General features: G+C 45.5%; 1 protein-coding gene and 1 long non-coding RNA gene across 2 annotated transcripts in view; one reads left to right on the top strand and one right to left on the bottom strand.

Annotated features, from left to right (window-relative positions):
* LOC125118859 (uncharacterized) overlaps positions 1 to 6,820 on the top strand; it is a 58,363-nt gene extending 51,543 nt beyond the window's left edge. The window contains exons 2-3 of the long non-coding RNA XR_007132903.1: positions 1,608 to 1,803; positions 6,171 to 6,820. This is a non-coding gene — a long non-coding RNA (uncharacterized LOC125118859). The remainder of the gene's footprint in view (positions 1 to 1,607; positions 1,804 to 6,170) is intronic.
* RP2 (RP2 activator of ARL3 GTPase) overlaps positions 1 to 16,276 on the bottom strand; it is a 43,846-nt gene extending 27,570 nt beyond the window's left edge. The window contains exon 1 of the mRNA XM_047765728.1: positions 15,895 to 16,276. Coding sequence (XP_047621684.1) covers positions 15,895 to 15,996 — 102 coding nt within the window. The 5' untranslated portion in view covers positions 15,997 to 16,276. The remainder of the gene's footprint in view (positions 1 to 15,894) is intronic.
* Positions 16,277 to 17,284: the final 1,008 nt, after the last annotated feature.

The raw sequence follows: 17,284 nt of genomic DNA, 5'->3' as shown, positions 1-17,284 counted from the left end.
TGGTGTGCCTGGATAGTTAAAGTAGCTGAAGAAAAAAGAGAAACAAAAACATTAGTTTTAAAATTTTAGACAACATCTCAAAAACAGTCACTAAAAGACCATTTAGATTTTTCCAAATTACTTTAAAATCTACTTGTACTGTCTACTCTTTGTGAATATATGGTTTCACACAAATTTCATACTATTCATGTACCAGAAACAGGCTCCCATAGGTACAATAGGTAAAAACTTGCTTGTATTTACAAAGATAATTTCATCATCTTAATTGTTAACAAACTAGCTTAAAGTGACTTATTCAGTGTGACTCAGTAAATGTACTTGTCCAGTTTTATACAAGATTCTAGAAGCAAGTATTGGTACGGAGCATGAGGCAATAGGAGCCACCTGTTTTCTAGTGTCAATTTTGTCACCCATGAACAACGTGAATGAAAAAGGCACTTTAACTTTCTAGAACTTCAGTCAACCAACATTTGAACACTCAATATGAAGCAGACGTTGTTTTAAGGGCCACAATGCACATGACCAGCTCTTTCCGTAAAAGAAGTAAACACTAACCTAAACAGATGATTTTAAAACAACCTGGCTGTAGAATGAGAAGTACCCAGAATATTCAGGAAACACAGAGGAACACTGAGGGGCAGGGGAAGCAGCGCTATAAGACTTCCTGTATGAGGTGACAATGAATAAGCTGAAGTTTACTAGGTAAAAGGGGTGGGAGTAAAGGATCCTCCCTTCTGGACTTCCTGTCCTGCCTCAGTGGAAATGAATCCGACTAGCATCCATGAGGATGCAGGTTCAATCCCTGGCCTCTCAGTGGGTTAAAGATCCAGCATTGCTGTGAGCTGTGGTGTAGGTCGCAGACGCGGCTTGGATCTCACATTGCTGGGGCCGTGGTGTAGGCCAGCAGCTGGAGCTCCGATTGGACCCCTAGCCTGGGACCCTCCATATGCTGCGGTGTGGCCCTAAAAAGACAAAAAAAAAAAAAAAAAAGAAAAAAAAAGGATCCTCCCTTCCCACACCAGGCAAGAGTGAAAGAATGAACACAATGAAATTCTTCAGGCAGTGTGAGGAAAACAGAAAGTAGTTTGGTGTTATCAGCGATACTGCGATGGGAGCAAGTTAAGCCACAGAGATAGGCAGGGGCCGTGGGATGAAGCTTGGAAGTTATCCGTGGGTAACAGGGTACCACAGAAGGATTTAAATAAGCGAAATGTACACTTTGGGAAGATTATTCTGGTGAGAATAAGGACAAGTGGAGTGTGGCTGTTGCAACCATCCAGAAAGGGCTGGAACCAGAGCAGTGGTTGGCCGGGAAGAGGAAGATGGGAGGAATTTGAGAAATACTGAGGAAGTCCCACCAGCAGATTTCGTAATTCAATGGCTGTAGGAGGTAAGGCAGAAGGATGGGTCAAAGATGATTCCTAGTTTCTCTAGTCCAGTAGTTTTCAACTTTTTGGACTACAATCCACATTAGTACATGCTCCAGCGCAGCCCAGTGCATGTACCTTTGAGTATTTGTGCATGTACACATACCAATGAAATAACAGTTTCACAAAATACTTAGTTCGTGTTAACCCCCCTAATACTTTCTATTATTCTGCCCACAGGTTTGAAAAAGCATGGCTCTGATTTATGTGCCTGGAGGTTGGTCGTGCCACACACCAAAAATTTTTTTAAAAAGCAAGAAAAAAAAATAATAAAGAACGAACGAACGAACATATAGGAGGCAACAGGTTTAAAATGGGAAGACATGCTCAAGCAATTTCACTCCTAGGATTTCACAGGCGACACACATATGTAAAGGTACTGTGTTCCAGTTTGGTCTCTACCAAGCTACTTGAACTAGTGTAGTTGCTGGCTCCCCATTGCCCAAGACTCATCCCAAATGGATCAGGCAGAGAAAACACCAAGAAAAGGGGAAACCATGAGAAACCCTTGTGGTGGGTGTGGGAGGATAAAATAGAAAAGGAACCTCTGAGAGTTTTGCTCGTGTTTCACCCCCTCGCAAATCTTGAGACAGCGATGCTTCTCCTACACCTGCTGGGACTCAGATTTCTGGTCCAGATTTCCCTGGGAGCCAATCTGGGGCAGGGCAGAAACCCTATGCTGGTGAAGAGCTGAGAAAAATGGGTGGGGACTAACTTGGACAGTGGTTCAGCACCTCTCCAAATCCTCAGAACTGGCAAATTGAAATCTAAGGAGTGTCTTCAAGTGCTGCTTCTCAATTATCAATTGGTCAAGTAGGAAAAAAAAAAAAAACCAACAAAAACCAAACTCCGAGAATCTAGGAGATCCACACTACACAATGAGTAAGTTTGAGTTCTGCATCCAACAAGTAGAGTATACTCACATTTTTTTCTCAAGCACAGATTGAAGGTGGTTTTTTTATTTTGTTTTGGTTTTTGGTTTTGTTTTGTTTTGTTTTTAGGGCTGCACCAGCAACACATGGAATTTCACAGACTAGGAGTTAAACTGGAGCTGTAGCTTCCAGCCTACGCCACAGCCACAAGCAACTCGGGATCCGAGCCACGTCGGCAACCTACACCACAGCTCAGGGTAATGCCAGATCCTTAACCCACTGAGTGAGGCCAAGGATCGAACCCAGTCTTCATGGATACTAGTCGGGTTTGTTACTGACGGGAACGGCACATTGAAGATTTTTTTTAAAAAAATTATGTACTAGCACCAAATCATAAAGAAAGCCTCAACAAATTTTACTTTTTTGGTTTTTTTTTTTTTTTTTTTGCCATTTCTAGGGCCGCTCCCACGGCATATGGAGGTTCCCAGGCCAGAGGACCAATCAGAGCTGTAGCCACCAGCCTACACCAGAGCCACAGCAACTCAGGATCTGAGCCACATCTGCAACCTACACCACAGCTCACGGCAACACCGGATCCTTAACCCACTGAGCGAGGCCAGGGATCGAACCCGCAACCTCATGGTTCTTAGTCGGATTCGTTAACCACTGCGCCACGACAGGAACTCCAAATTTTACTTTATTTATTTTTGGCCATGCCTACAGCATGTGGGAGTTCCCATGTCAGGGAGCAAACCTGAACCACAGCAGTGACAATGCCAAATCCTTAACCGCTAGGCTTTAAGGGAACCCCTCAACAAATCTTAAATAACAGATAATGCACAGGCCATTATATAGAACAATAGGCAAATAAGTTAGAAGTTAATAACAAAAGACACTTTTAAGAATCCTTGCCTATTCGAAAATTTAAAGACACTGCTAAATAATTCAAGGGTTAAAAAAATCATAATCGAAACCTAAAATACTTAGAATTAAACATTAAGACACCATATATGAGGTGCAGCAAAAATGGTGCTTTGGGGGAAATGTATAACTGTAAATCGCTACAATAAAAACTCTCAGGAGTTCCCGTTGTGGCTCAGTGATTAACAAACCTGACGAGTATCCATGAGTCAGGTTCGATCCCTGGCCTCGCTCAGTGGGTTAAGGATCTGGCATTGCCGTGAGCTGTAGTGTAGGATCCTTCGTTGCTGTGGCTGTGGTGTAGGCCGACAACTATAGCTCCAATCTGACCCCTAGCTTGGGAACCTCCCTAAAAAGGAGGGTTGCAGCCCTAAAAAGGCAAAAATTAAAAAAAAAAAACAAACTCTCAGATTAATGAGTTAAATGTCCATGTGAAGAAATTGGACAATAATAGAATAAATCTACTTTCTGTAGAAGGAAAAAAAGTGAAAATAAAAGGAGAGATTAATGATTTAGAAATCAAATACACAATAGAAAACATCAGCAAAACCCAAAATCGTTTTTTTTTGGGGGGGGACTTAAAAATTAGGCAAACTTGACAGGAATAATCAAGAAAAGGAGAATGAAAACACAGACAGCATGAATGAACAGGGGCGTGTTATAAATAAAGTAGAAGTTAAAAAGGAATATTAACAATTTCATACCAACAACTTAAGATTTTGTCCATGAATTGAATAAATGTCTTTAAAATTAGCTTACCACAACCAATTCAAAAAGTTAAAAGCTATTACTACTAGAAAGAAGTAGAAGCAGTGGCTGAAGAGTTTTCACAAAGGGAACACCAGATTCTTGTTTTATTCATCCCGGCTTTATGAAAACCCTTAAAGACAACATAAAAAGAACTATGCTACTAGTCTATCCAGCAAGACTCTAATAAGAAAAAGTCGGAACAAAAGAAAATTTTAGGAAGTTCCCTGGTGGCCTAGTGGATTGTCACTGCTGTGGCTCAGGTCACTGCTGTGACGTAGGTTTGATCCCTGGCCAAGGAGCTTCTGCATGCTGCAGGCACTGACAAAAACAAACAAACAAACAAACAAAAACACTGAAGGAAGGCAGGCAGAAAGAAAGAAAAGAGAGAGAGGAAAGAAGGAAGAAAAGTTTAGATCCATTTCACACATGCTTATGGATGGTATTTAAAAACTGCAAAGCAGGAGCTCCCCCTGTGGAGGAACAGGATCCGCAGCATCTTGAGAGCAGCTGGGAGGCAGGTTTAATCCATGGCCCAGCACAGGCACAGTGGGTTAGGAATCCAGCGTTGTAGCAGCTGCAGCTTAGGTCGAGACTGTGGCTCTGATCTGATCCCTGGCCCAGAGCTCCAAATGCCATGGGGGCAGCCAAAAATGACCAAAAAAAAAAAAAAAAAGAAATGAAAAGCAAATCAATCCTATGAGAAGCACCACAACCAAGTTAGATTTATCTCAGGTTGTGTACAAATGGGGAAGTTATTAGAAAACCTTTCGATGTAAGTCACCATCATGTGACATCAAGTTACATTTTAGTCCTAACTCCCACTGCCCCCCTATGGGAACTTTATTCCTCAGTAGAGCTGAAGCACTTGCTGAGACCTGTCTATGCCCCCTGATTCTCCTCTGCCCAGAAGGCTCTCTCCTAGTTCTACTTGTCCACCTGTCAAATTTTTTTTCTGCGAAGCTTTCCAGTTTCCCTCAACCAGGAGCCTGCTTCTCCTTTTCCTGAGTACCTACATGACATTACCAATCTATGGAGTTCCCGTCGTGGCTCAGTGGTTAACGAGTCCGACTAGGAACCATGAGGTTGTGGGTTCGATCCCTGGCCTCGCTCAGTGGGTTGAGGATCCGGCGTTGCTGTGAGCTGTGATGTAGGTCTCAGACACGGCTCGGATCTTGTGTTGCTGTGGCTGTGGTGTAGGCCGGCGGCTACAGCTCCAATTGGACCCCTAGCCTGGGAACCTCTATATGCTGCAGCCCTAGAAAAGACAAAAAAAAAAAGGGAAGAAAAAAACCCCCAATCTATGTCCCTTAATGTATCTAAAGCTTTAGGCCTGAACTCTATAACCCATCTATTTAAAACAGAAAAAGTCTACAAGAGAATGGACATGTGTACGTGTAGAACTGAATCACGTTGCTGTCCAGCAGAAATGATCACAACCTCATAAGTCAACTCTACTTCAATAAAACTTAAAAAAAAGAGGTAACGCAAGTCAAAAAAAAAGGGGGGGGGAGTTCACCAATGGGGGATAAAAAGAGAAACACCTCCTCCAATATTACGCCTTTACCCTTATTTTTCTCCAAAGCACTTAGCTTCTTTTTAACACATTCCTCTGAACTATATGTATTGTCCGTCTTCCCCCTGCCCTCCCTTGGAACATAAGCTCCACGAGGGAAGGGATCATCTGTTCTGTAAACCCCTGTTGTCGCCAGCGTTTAGAACAGTGTCTGGCACCATGGAGGCACTGCACCTGTCTTTGTTGAATTCATTTTAACCGCTTAAATTGATTACCTCAGATTGTACCCAGAGGCAGGTGGTCTCCAGGTATCTCTCTCTCTTTTTTTTTTTTTTTTGTCTTATTAGGGCTGCACCCGTGGCACATGGAAGCTCCCAGGCTAGGGGTCAAATTGGAGCTGCAGCTGCCGGCCTACGCCACAGCCACAGCCACATGGGAGCCGAGCTGTGTCGGCCACCTGCACCACCACTTACAGCAACGCCGGATCCTTCACCCCATGAGCGAGGCCAGGGATGGAACCCTTGTCCTCATGGATGCTAGTCAGGTTCTTAACCCACGGAGCCACAGTGGGAACTCCCGCCATTGGCCAACTTCTGAGCAAGAAGATATATATTATCCTTCTACAGAAAGCCAGGCAGAGGCACCCCTGGGCGTCTCCATTTCATTCTCCTCTGTCTCGACCTTCAGGAAAAAGGAAGTGGAGCTGCCTTTTGCTTGGTCGAGCTTGTGGAAGGAGATGGGAATGTGGCCGCGGAGCAGGCTAACGGGATCTTGATCGCGTATGGAACACGCAAGAGTGGCTGAAGTCAGTTCTGCTTTAGGCCTTAAGGAGGATGACAGACATTCTCTGGCCTTCTTCTGGGCACCAGTCCCCCTCCCACGGCGGGTGTGAGTGCCACCGGTAGATTTGTCTGAAAAGGAGCCCAGGAGATGGCCTGCCTCTACCAAGGCCTCAAACTCAATAAGCAAGAGGAATCTTTCGGCTTCAGTTTATGGTTTCTCTCACTGGATTAGAAACTCCTTAAAGCTATTATGTAAAATGTGTCTCTTTTCCTGGGGAATTGATGTGGGCTTCAAGAGTCTGGCCAAATTATCTCTGCCTGAGGCCCAGACAGCAGATTCAAAAGTTTGCAAGCACATTTATCTGAGAATTTAAGTCGGAAACAAACCAATATTTAGACAAAGATAAAATAGTTAATACTTCTTACTAAAAAGGGATTTTGCAAATTTTTTGTATGAGAAATTATAGATGACATACGATATACACTATTTAACAGAAATTTCAATGGTATTAATATATAATTAGTTCCACAGCAACACTGGATCTGAGCTGCATCTGTGACCCATGCCGCAGCTTGCAGCAACCCCAGCTCTTTAACCCTCCGAGCAAGGCCAGGGATCAAACCTGCATCCTCATGGATTCTAGTAGGGTTCTTAACCCACTGAGCCACAACGGGAACTCTCTATTCTTAATTTTAAAGTTACTGAGCTGCTCTCTTCGTCTGCGTGGGCTGTGTTTACAGACTGAACGTTTTCTGTCCTCTCAAGAGCCCTATGTTGAAGCCCGGTAACCTCATAATGTGATGGTATTTGGAGGCAGGGACTTTGGGAGGTAATTAGGTTTAGAAGGGGTCGTGAGGGAGGGGCCCTCATGCTGGGATTCGTGCCCTTTTTCAGAAGCGCTCTCTCTCTCACTCGCTCCATGCGCAGGCAGGCACGGCGGCGGAAAGGCCATGTGAGCATAGAGCAAGAGGGCAGCTTCCTGACTACAAGCAGGAAGTGGGCTGTCACCAGTGAGGACTGCAGGGCTCTTGGCACACTGCACATCTGTCCAAATCCCTGTACCAAGAGACTTGACCACACTCTAGCATGGCTTCTCGTAGCACTAGGCTACTAGAAGGGCCCCTGGCCCCTATTCAAATGCCAGTCTGAGAAAGCTCAACCCTGCGAGAAAATTTACCATTTGTTCCAGCCAACATCTGATGATAGGCCCCTGACCTCCCTTTCTCAGAGCATTTATTAAAAAGCACTGACAATTGTGGCTGTATCTCTTATACCTGCAAAGTGTCTTTCTCCAGGACCTGGGAGCCATTCCTTTGAAACGTACTTATTGCGAAGGACAGGGCCAGGCTCCGTGGGAGGATAACTTCCAAAAATGCCAGCTAACCAGCACTGCTGGCCTAATCTCATTTGCAAGGACCAACTGGGTAGCTGTTCACTTCACGGGCTCCGCTGAGCCCCTGCTCTCCCCACTCCCTCCGTCTCCTTCACATGGCTCACATCACCTTGGCACAAAGCAAAACGGAGCTCAGCTCTTTCCCCTGTCAGGAGTTACTGAACAAAATCTGTTTTCATTGCCTTAACTAATAATGTCCAGCTGTATTTATCTTTGACACCAGATACTGCATATGCTGGTGCCTTGATCTTGGACTTCCCAGCCTTCAGAACCAGGAGCAATAAATTCCTGGTGTTTAAGCACCCCCGTTCATAAGGGCCTGAGCAGACTAAGACTGGCTGCCATGACAAAATAACAGACTGGGTAACACATCAGGATTGGAAAGGATTTTTTCGTATCATCTTTCTTTTTTTTTTCTTTTTTTTTTTTTTTTTGTCTTTTTGTCTTTTCTAGGGCTGCTCCCGCGGCATATGGAGGTTCCCAGCCTAGGGGTCGAATTGGAGCTGCAGCCACCGGCCTACGCCACAGCCACAGCAACACGGGATCTGAGCCGAGTCTTCGACCTACACCACAGCTCCCGGCAATGCCAGATCCTTAACCCACTGAGCAAGGCCAGGGATCGAACCCGCAACCTCATGGTTCCTAGTCAGATTTGTTAACCACTGCGCCACGACGGGAACTCCAATCTCATCTATTCTTAATCTCATTTTACATCCTATCACTTTCTCCTCTGTTCACTCAGATTTGCCTGAGTGCTGCTAGCAATGCTTACCTCCTTGCCTGAGATGCTCAAAGAACTGAAGACCTAGAAGGGCTCTTAGGAAACTGAGAGCTGGAAAAGCTGAATGACCCGACTGGTGAGACGGAGCATAGGGCAAAATGCAAATTAAAACCCCGGTCCCATACACTGTCCACTTGACGTGCTTTTTCCTCTTTTCTCATTTTATGTGAGTGAAGAAACTGGAACCCTTGCACACTGCTGGCAAAAATGTAAATGGTGCAGACCCTTTGAAAAACAGTTTGGTAGATTCTCAAAAAGTTAAACACAGGGTTACTTACTATACGACCCAGGAATGCCACTCCTAAGTATATCTCCAAGAGAAATAAAAATGTGTGTCTATGCAAAGGCTTGTCCACAAATATTCATAGCCACATTATTTGTAAGGGCCCCAAAGTGGAAATAATCTGAATGTCTATCCACTGATGAATGGATAAACAAAACCGATTGTAAAATAAGCGAAATTTATTTAGAAATAAAATGAAATAAAATAGTTATGCTATATTATGTTATTCAGCAATAAAAAGGAATAAATTACTGATGTACGCTATGATATGGATGAATCTCGAAAGCATGCTAAGTGAAAGAAACCAAGAACAAAAGACTATATATGGTATGAATCCACTGATAAATGTCCTAAGTAGGCAAATCTATAGAGATAGAGAGTAAAACTGGTTTCAAAGGGCTGGGGGGAGTGGGGAATGACTACTAATGGGGCTGGGTTGTGAGGGATGAAAATGTTCTAAAACTACATCATAGGGATGGTAACATGAGCCCGTGAACCTATTAAAACTATGGATTGAAACCTTTAAATTACTAAATTAGAAGGCATATGAGTTCTATCTCGCTAAAGCTATTTTTAAATGATTAAACATAGAACTAGTTATTTCCTTTAACCACAACTTTATGTAGAGGATTTAAAACACGTTTTCACAAGGTCTCTGACACGTCCCCCCTCAAGAGGTCCTCTCCCCTTGGACGTGGGTAGACATCTGTGATTGCCTTGACCAATGAACTGTGGCAGAAGTAATGTTCCCTGACTTAAGGGGCTACGTAGAAAAGGCCATGCACCATCAGTAGCAAGTCCACAAATAACAAATGCTGGAGAGGGTGTGGAGAAAAGGGAACCCTCCTGCACTGTTGGTGGGAAGGTAAGCTGGTACAGCCACTATGGAGAACAATATGGAGGTACCTTAGAAAACTATACATAGAACTACCATAGGACCCAGCAATCCCATTCTTGGGCATATATCCGGACAAAAGTTTCCTTGAGAAAGACACATGCACCCGCATGTTCATTGCAGCACTAGTCACAACAGCCAAGACATGGAAACAACCTCAATGTCCATCCACAGATGATTGGATTAAGAAGATGTGGTATACATACACAATGGAATACGACTCAGCCATGAAAAAGAACAAAATAATGCCATTTGCAGCAACATGGATGGAAGTGGAGACTCTCCAAGTGAAGGAAGTCAAAAGAGAAAGACAAATACCATATGATTTCACTTACATCTGGAATCTAATATATGGCACAAATGAACCTTTCCACAGAAAAGAAAATCGTGGACATGGAGAACACACGTGTGGTTGCCAAGGCAGGGGGAGGGACTGGGAATCTGGGTGCAAACTATTGCCTTTGGAATGGATAAGCAGTGAGATCCCGCTTTATAGCACTGGGAACTATGTCTGGTCACTTGTGATGGAGCATGATAATGTGAGAAAAAAGAATGCATACATGTATCTGTGACTGGGTCACCTCACTGTGCAGTAGAAAATTGACAGCACACTGTAAATCCGCTATAATGGAAAAAATAAAAACCATTATTAAAAAAAAAGAAAAGGCCATGCAGCTTCTGCCAGTCTCTTTTAAGACACTCACCCTTGGAACCCAGCCTTCATGCCGTGCAGCAGCCAGGGCTAGGGCTACGTGCCTAGGCCCCAGGCCCTCAGCCCTAGCTGAGCTCCAGCCAAAAGCCAGCATCAACTTGCCAGGCAGCTCTGTGATGAAGTCACATTGAAAACAGATCCTCCCGCCCCTAGTCAAGCGGCCGCAGCTGATGCCACGTAAAGCAGAGACCCAACCCTGCTGAGCCCTAAACAAATTGCAGAGCTGTGAGCAGAATAAGTACTTGCCATTATTCTGTGCTATTAAGTTTGGGGTGGTTTGGTATGTAGCAATGGATAACTAGAATACCTTGTGTACTTAAAGGGCTAAAAACAGCATCTAGCCCCCATTCAATGCAGACACTTCCTTCTAGTAGGTCGCCATCCAACCTCTGTCTGAATGTGTATGTGTGTGTTTTTTGGTTTTTTTGTTTTTGTCTTTTTGCCTTTTTCTGGGGCCGCTCCTGCGGCATATGGAGGTTCCCAGGCTAGGGGTCCAATCAGAGCTGTAGCCGCCGGCCTACACCACAGCCACAGCAACGCGGGATCCGAGCCGCATTTGTGACCTACACCGCAGCTCACGGCAATGCCAGATCCTTAACCCACTGAGCAAGGTCAGGGATCGAACCTGCAACCTCATGGTTCCTAGTCGGACTCATTAACCACTGAGCCACGATGGGAACTCCATCTGTCTGAATGTTTTGACTGACATGGAGATCAGTTCTTCACATAGCCACTCCTTCCACTAATGAACAAGTCTGGGAGTTAAGATCTGCTTTATAGTAAGACTAGTTCTGTCCTGTCCAACCCCTGGTCCAAGTTCTAGCTTCAGGGAGTTCCCGTCGTGGTGCAGTGGTTAACAAATCTGACTAGGAACCATGAGGTTCGATCCCTGGCCTTGCTCAGTGGGTTGTGGATCCGGCGTTGCTGTGAGCTGTGGTGTGGGTCGCAGATGCGGCTCGGATCCCGCATTGCTGTGGCTGTGGCGTAGGCCAGCAGCAACAACTCCGATTCGACCCCTAGCCTGGGAACCTCCATATGCCACAGAAGCAGCCCAAGAAATGGCAAAAAGACCAAAAAAAAAAAAAAAAAGTTCCAGCTTCAGAGGTGACCGTTATTGTCTAACCCCTCTTCCTCGGGACAAGCCTTTACCTTATGAAATAGTAGAGAAATCATTACAGGTTTCATTTTATTTTTTAACTTTTTAAATTTTTTTGGCCACGCCCACAGCATGCAGAAGTTCCTGGGGCCAGGCATCGAACTCACATCACAGCAGTGACGATGCCAGATCCTTAGTCACTGAGCCACCAAAGAACTCCTACCAGGTTTCATTTTATAGCTGAGGATACAAGATGTGCTGTCCATACAGTTTTCATAGCTATACCATCATTTTTTTTCTTTTGGCTTTTTAGGGCCACACCAGTGGCATATGGAGGTTCCCAGGCTAGGGCTCCAATCAGAGCTGCAGCCACAGCAACCTGAGATCCGAGCCGTGTCTGCAACCCACACCACAGCTCAAGGCAATGCCGGATCCTCAACCCACTGAGCGAGGCTAGGGATCGAACCTGTGTCCTCATGGATACTAGTCGGGTTCATTAACTGCAGAGCCACGACGGGAACTCCTATGCCATCATTTCTATCATCTAGGTAGAGTGTTGGTATGAATAACCAGAAAATGAAAGCTACTTTCCTGTACTACTCACCTTCCCTTTGTACTCAAATATTTCCTGTTTTAACTCAAAAAAGCCAGTCAGCTCTCACACTTTTGAGTCTTCCTTGGTGTGTGTGTGTATATAGAATAGTTTGCCTCGTTATGGGAGGCAACACACAGATAACAAGGATAAAAGCATCTCTTTCCAAATGATTTAAACACAGATCTCACAATCCAAAAATATTTTTCCTTATGTTAATGGAGTAATTGTACAGTAAGCGTTTTTCTTTTTCAAAGTCAGCAAAAGAAAATGAGCTTTTTACACTGTTGATTACAGTATATCAGTTGTCATGACAACACTTAGTCCCCAAACATTCTTTCTAATTGAGACAACCTCTCCGAGCTTCAGTCCCCTAAGACTGACCCAATTACGCAGCTCAAAACCCAAAACCCAGAGGATGCCTCTTGATAAAGATACTCTTATTACACAACCTAAGGAAAAATTGAAACACCACTTTTCCAAGTGGCAAGGAAACGTTTCAGGCAATGCGCTTTGTTTTTGCAGTTAAGGCTTACAGTTGAAGGGTAACTGCCTGATTGAACTTTAAAATTGTTTCTGTTATACTCCATGATCACATTACAGAGACCTAAACTTTGAATACGAACCATTTTCCGTTAGTATACATCCAACATGTCTCATTTCTGTTCTCTGGACTGTATTTGCAGTCTGCGCTTTTTTTTTGTTTGTTTGTTTGTTTTTTCTAGGGCCGCTCCCTTGGCATATGGAGGTTCCCAGGCTAGGGGTCGAATTGGAGCTGTAGCCGCTGGCCTACACCACAGCCACAGCAACACCGGATCTGAGCTGCATCTGCAACCGACACCACAGCTCACGGCAACGCTGGAGCCTTAACCCACTGAGCACAGGCCAGGGATCGAACCCACAACTTCATGGTTCCCAGTCGGATTTGTTAACCACTGAGCCACACCAGGAGCTCCTGCAGTCTATGCTTTTTAAGGTACAAGTAAAATCCTCTAGGAGCAAGCAAGACCATGCTAAACTCAATAAAAGCATCACTGGACTAATACAGAACATTTGCACACTACCCCTATCAACCTCATGAGAGGTAAGGGGCTAGAAAAAAAAATCTTTAAAGTCATTAGCAGGCTGTCATAAATTAGAAGTACCCTAGAGTGAACGCCTAGCAATTCCAAAAGAAAAAGTTCCAAAGAGAAAAGGCAATGATGGGAAATGTGGTATCTCCATTGTCTCCCGATGTCAGCTGGTAACTGTCTTTCTCTAATAATCCAAAAGATTTTTTTTTTTGTCTTCTTGCCTTTTCTAGGGCCACTCCCGCAGCATATGGAGGTTCCCAGGCTAGGGGTCAAATTGGAACTGTAGCTGCCGGCCTACGCCACAGCCACAGCAATGCTGCCTCTAAGCCACGTCTACAACCCACACCACAGCCCAGATCTGCAACGCCAGATTCTTAACCCACTGAGCAAGGCCAGGGATCGAACCCACAACCTCATGATTCCTAGGCGGATGCGTTAACCACTGAGCCACGATGGGAACTCCCCCAAAAGCTTTTTAAGAGGGGTTGTTTTCAGAATATAATGCTTATCGAGTTAGAAAAATTGGGGTAGTTCAGTTGACTGAGATTTTATTATACACAACTCAGAAGCATGAGCTTATTTTACATACCCAGCAACACCTCTTACTCCCCTACAACTCTAGTACCTAGTAGGGTTCCCAAAAAGTGTTCCCTGTAAGCTTAAAACCATGTCTACATGTGGAAGTTTGCTATACCCTCATTTGGGAGAAAAAGGTTAGATGTTGGTCTCCACTATTCTATTTTTCAGTGTGTTTACTTAGCCGAAGTGCCAAAGGGGGAAAAAAAATCACAGAATACATCCATTTATCTAAAAGGAGAAAGATTGATCAATGAGATTCCATTCAACAGAACCATTATGTTAATAAAGGCAACTGTAAAACAATTTATTATGAAGTAATGAGTCAGAGGGCAACCAAGCTACTCTAAATAAAAAACAGAAGTCCCCGTCGTGGCGCAGTGGTTAATGAATCCGACTGGGAACCATGAGGTTTCGGGTTCGATCCCTGACCTTGCTCAGTGGGTTAAGGATCCGGCAGTGCCGTGAGCTGGGGTGTGGGTCACAGATGGGGCTCGGATCCCACGTTGCTGTGGCTGTGGTGTAGGCCGGTGGCTATAGCTCCGATTCGACCCCTAGCCTGGGAACCTCCATATGCCATGGGAAGCAGTCCTAGAAAAGGCAAAAAGACAAAAATAATAATAATAATAATAATAATAAACTAAAAGTACTTGAGTTTTGGCATTCCCCTGTGGCACAGCCGGTTAGGGATTCAGCACTGTCACTGCAGTGACTTGGGTAGCTACTATGACACAGGTTCAATCCCTAGCCTGGGAACTTCTGCATGCCATGGGCGGGGCCAAATACAAAAAACAAAAAAACAAAACACCCCTAAGGCCACATAAATGAATCTTTTAAAAATTGTCCACCAAATAACTTTAAATAATAGATGCAATCTTCTTGTAAGACAGAAAGTAAAGTATTTCCACTCCTACGTTACAAACTGCTGCTGCCACTATCAGAAGTTCCCTTGTGGTGCAGTGGGTTAGGATCCCACATTGCCGCAACTGCGGGTCTGGTTCGATACCTGGCCTGGGAACTTCCACATGCCACAGGCGTGGCAAAAATAAAATAAAATAACAAATAAATAAATAAAATGCTGCTATCAACTATGGATAAGAGAGAATCAATAAAGACCCGGCAACCCTGTGAAACCAGAGGCAGAAAGATGGGGCCAAGAAGTCTGTAAAAAGCATCCAATTTCTTAAATCTGACACTTGGAGAACTGAGTTTACATGATTAAATTCTCCTGGGGGTTGCAATTCATGCAGGATGGTCTATGGAATCAAAACTTTAATAAGAAATTTACCAGAAAGAATTTCTGCATAAAGACATGTTGCATTAAGCAGGAGTTAACTGTTCATAACACTCAAATTTTTTTTCTCATTTTGTTTGGAAGAGAAAAATAATTGATAAATCTGTCAAATGGAGAACTATGTAGAAAGAGGAAGCATTATGAAATTTATGACTAAGTGTGTTTTGTGTAACCCTGGTGGACGTGCTCAAAGCTTGTTCGTTTCTGGCTATATAGAAAAGTAAAAACGAGGGCATTTTCATTCATTAAAACAACAGGAAAATATCGCCTGGCTTATGCTGGTTATTTTCATCTTACAGTCTTAACCCACATTCCAAGGCTGATTCGATTTTCCTTATTCCTTTCGGGTAACTGGAAGAGGAGGGAAAGCAAAGCTGTAGGTCAAACGGTCCACTTCGTCCTTGAGAAAATTCAGCAGCGGAATCTATCAGGAGGCACCAAAGAGATTTACTGGCAGGGGCAGACAAAAGAGAAAACAGCCACAGAAAGAAAGAACATAAGCCGCGAAAGAGATGAGAATCAGTCCCATGTGTAACTCGAGGACTGCACAAAACCCCGCTGGGCGCTGCTGGTGAAACGAGCAGATGTGAGATTTAGGGCATTGCCGGGTTTCCCTTCCCTCCCTCGAGTCCATCCCCGGACCGAAGGCCGGGATGCAGCGAGGAAGGAAAGCCCGCAGGGTCCATCAACCCGGACAATGAGCTCTAGGCCCCCCTCCAGCGCTGCACAGCCCTCCGTGGCGCCCTCTCTAGCGCTCAATTTCTCGGCTCCCCAAAAAGTCATTCACTCCGACTTCAACTACTCGCGGGAGAGAGCGCGCGTGCGGGAGCAGCAGCTGCTGGGTCAGCCCCCCTTGGCGCTGCGGGGCGGCGGGGGACCCTCGCCAAGAGGCTCGGAGGGGGCTGAGACGAGCATCTATGGGACTTGGGTTACCTTTTCGCGCTGGTCCCAGCTGTACTGCTTCGGCCGCTCCTCCTCGCCCTCGGGCTGCGACTCCTTCTCAGCCTTCTGCCTCTTGGAGAAGAAGCAGCCCATGGTCCCGGCCCGCGGCGTCTCACTGGCCGCTCCTCCTTGCCTGCCCACTAGCTCAGGTACCTCCCGGAGTTGCAGCCTCAGCCCTGGGCGCCCCGGGCACCGCAGCTCTCCTGTACACCACCCCCGCGAAACCGCCCAGCCACCCGCAGCCTAGGTTCGCCCGCCAGGCCCAACACCCCTGCTCTTTTTCCTCTCAGTCGCCCTGACGACCCACCATAGCCAATGACCACTCAGCGCCCGGGGAGCCAATCAAAGTCCCGAGAGCAGCCCTGTGCTGCCTATGAAGAGAGGTCGACAAATGCACACAACCAATCTACACCCGGCTCCTGCGCCAGCCCCCAGGGGCGGGCCCAGCCGGCTCCAGCCCACGCACGGCCGACCCCGCCCCCAGCCCTGCCCCGTCCCTCCGAGGACTCCACCGGGCCCGTCCCGCTGCTGGGAGTGCCGCTTTGGCAGGCGGGTCTTTTTGCCCTTGCGTCTCAGCTGGGCAAAGTTCTAGATGCGGCAGGGCTCCCGTGTGCAGTCTCCGGGGGAGTTGAGTTTTGTGATGCAATTGATGAGGGAACAGAAAGTCCTGCTGACGCAAGAAGGACCCTGAAATTCGCATTCCTCACTCCCGATCACCCGTTCCCCGCCCCCGCGTCTTCTGGCCCGCGTCACCACCCCCCACCCCACCCCCACCCCCCGCGGGAGATTTCCCCAACCACTTTCCCTACCTTCCTTGCCCTGTCTTCTGTACTTTCTTAGAACTTGCACGTATCACTCTAAAATTGAACGAGAACTTAGTAAAATAACTACTTGTGTATCGTCTCCCTATTGGAATTGTGAATTTCTTGACATCAAAAGGCTTGTCTTTTTTTTTTTTTTAAATCCCCCAAGTCTGGCTCAGTTTCTCCCTAGCTGCTCAATAAAACGTTTGTTGAATGAATGCTTGCACACTAATGAAGGAAACCTTTACAGTCTTTCCCTCTTCCTTCCCAAACAAAATAACCAGAGTGTGTGGGGCGGGGCGGGGCGGGGGAGGGGATGAAGGGGGAGGAACGGTAAAAGGGTTCTCCTCCTGGAGTTTATTGCCTAGTGGAGGAAAAAAGCATTCCCATATAAACCATCAAATCTGTTCTCGGCAAATGGTACAGAGTTTGAAGATTTTTAAAAAATATATATTAAATATTCACATTTGCTGTACTCGGGTTGAGTTTTACTACGATGCACATATACTGCTTATGTGAGAGAAAAGGTAAGTTGTTGGTTTAGTTCTCTGAACACATCATTTTGGTATTTGGTAGGA

Source organism: Phacochoerus africanus, chromosome X (genome assembly GCF_016906955.1).
Source record: "Phacochoerus africanus isolate WHEZ1 chromosome X, ROS_Pafr_v1, whole genome shotgun sequence".
NCBI classification, from domain to species: domain Eukaryota; kingdom Metazoa; phylum Chordata; class Mammalia; order Artiodactyla; family Suidae; genus Phacochoerus; species Phacochoerus africanus.
The sequence above is the reverse complement of the archived record's forward strand: the minus strand, read 5'-3'. Positions and strand labels throughout refer to the sequence as shown.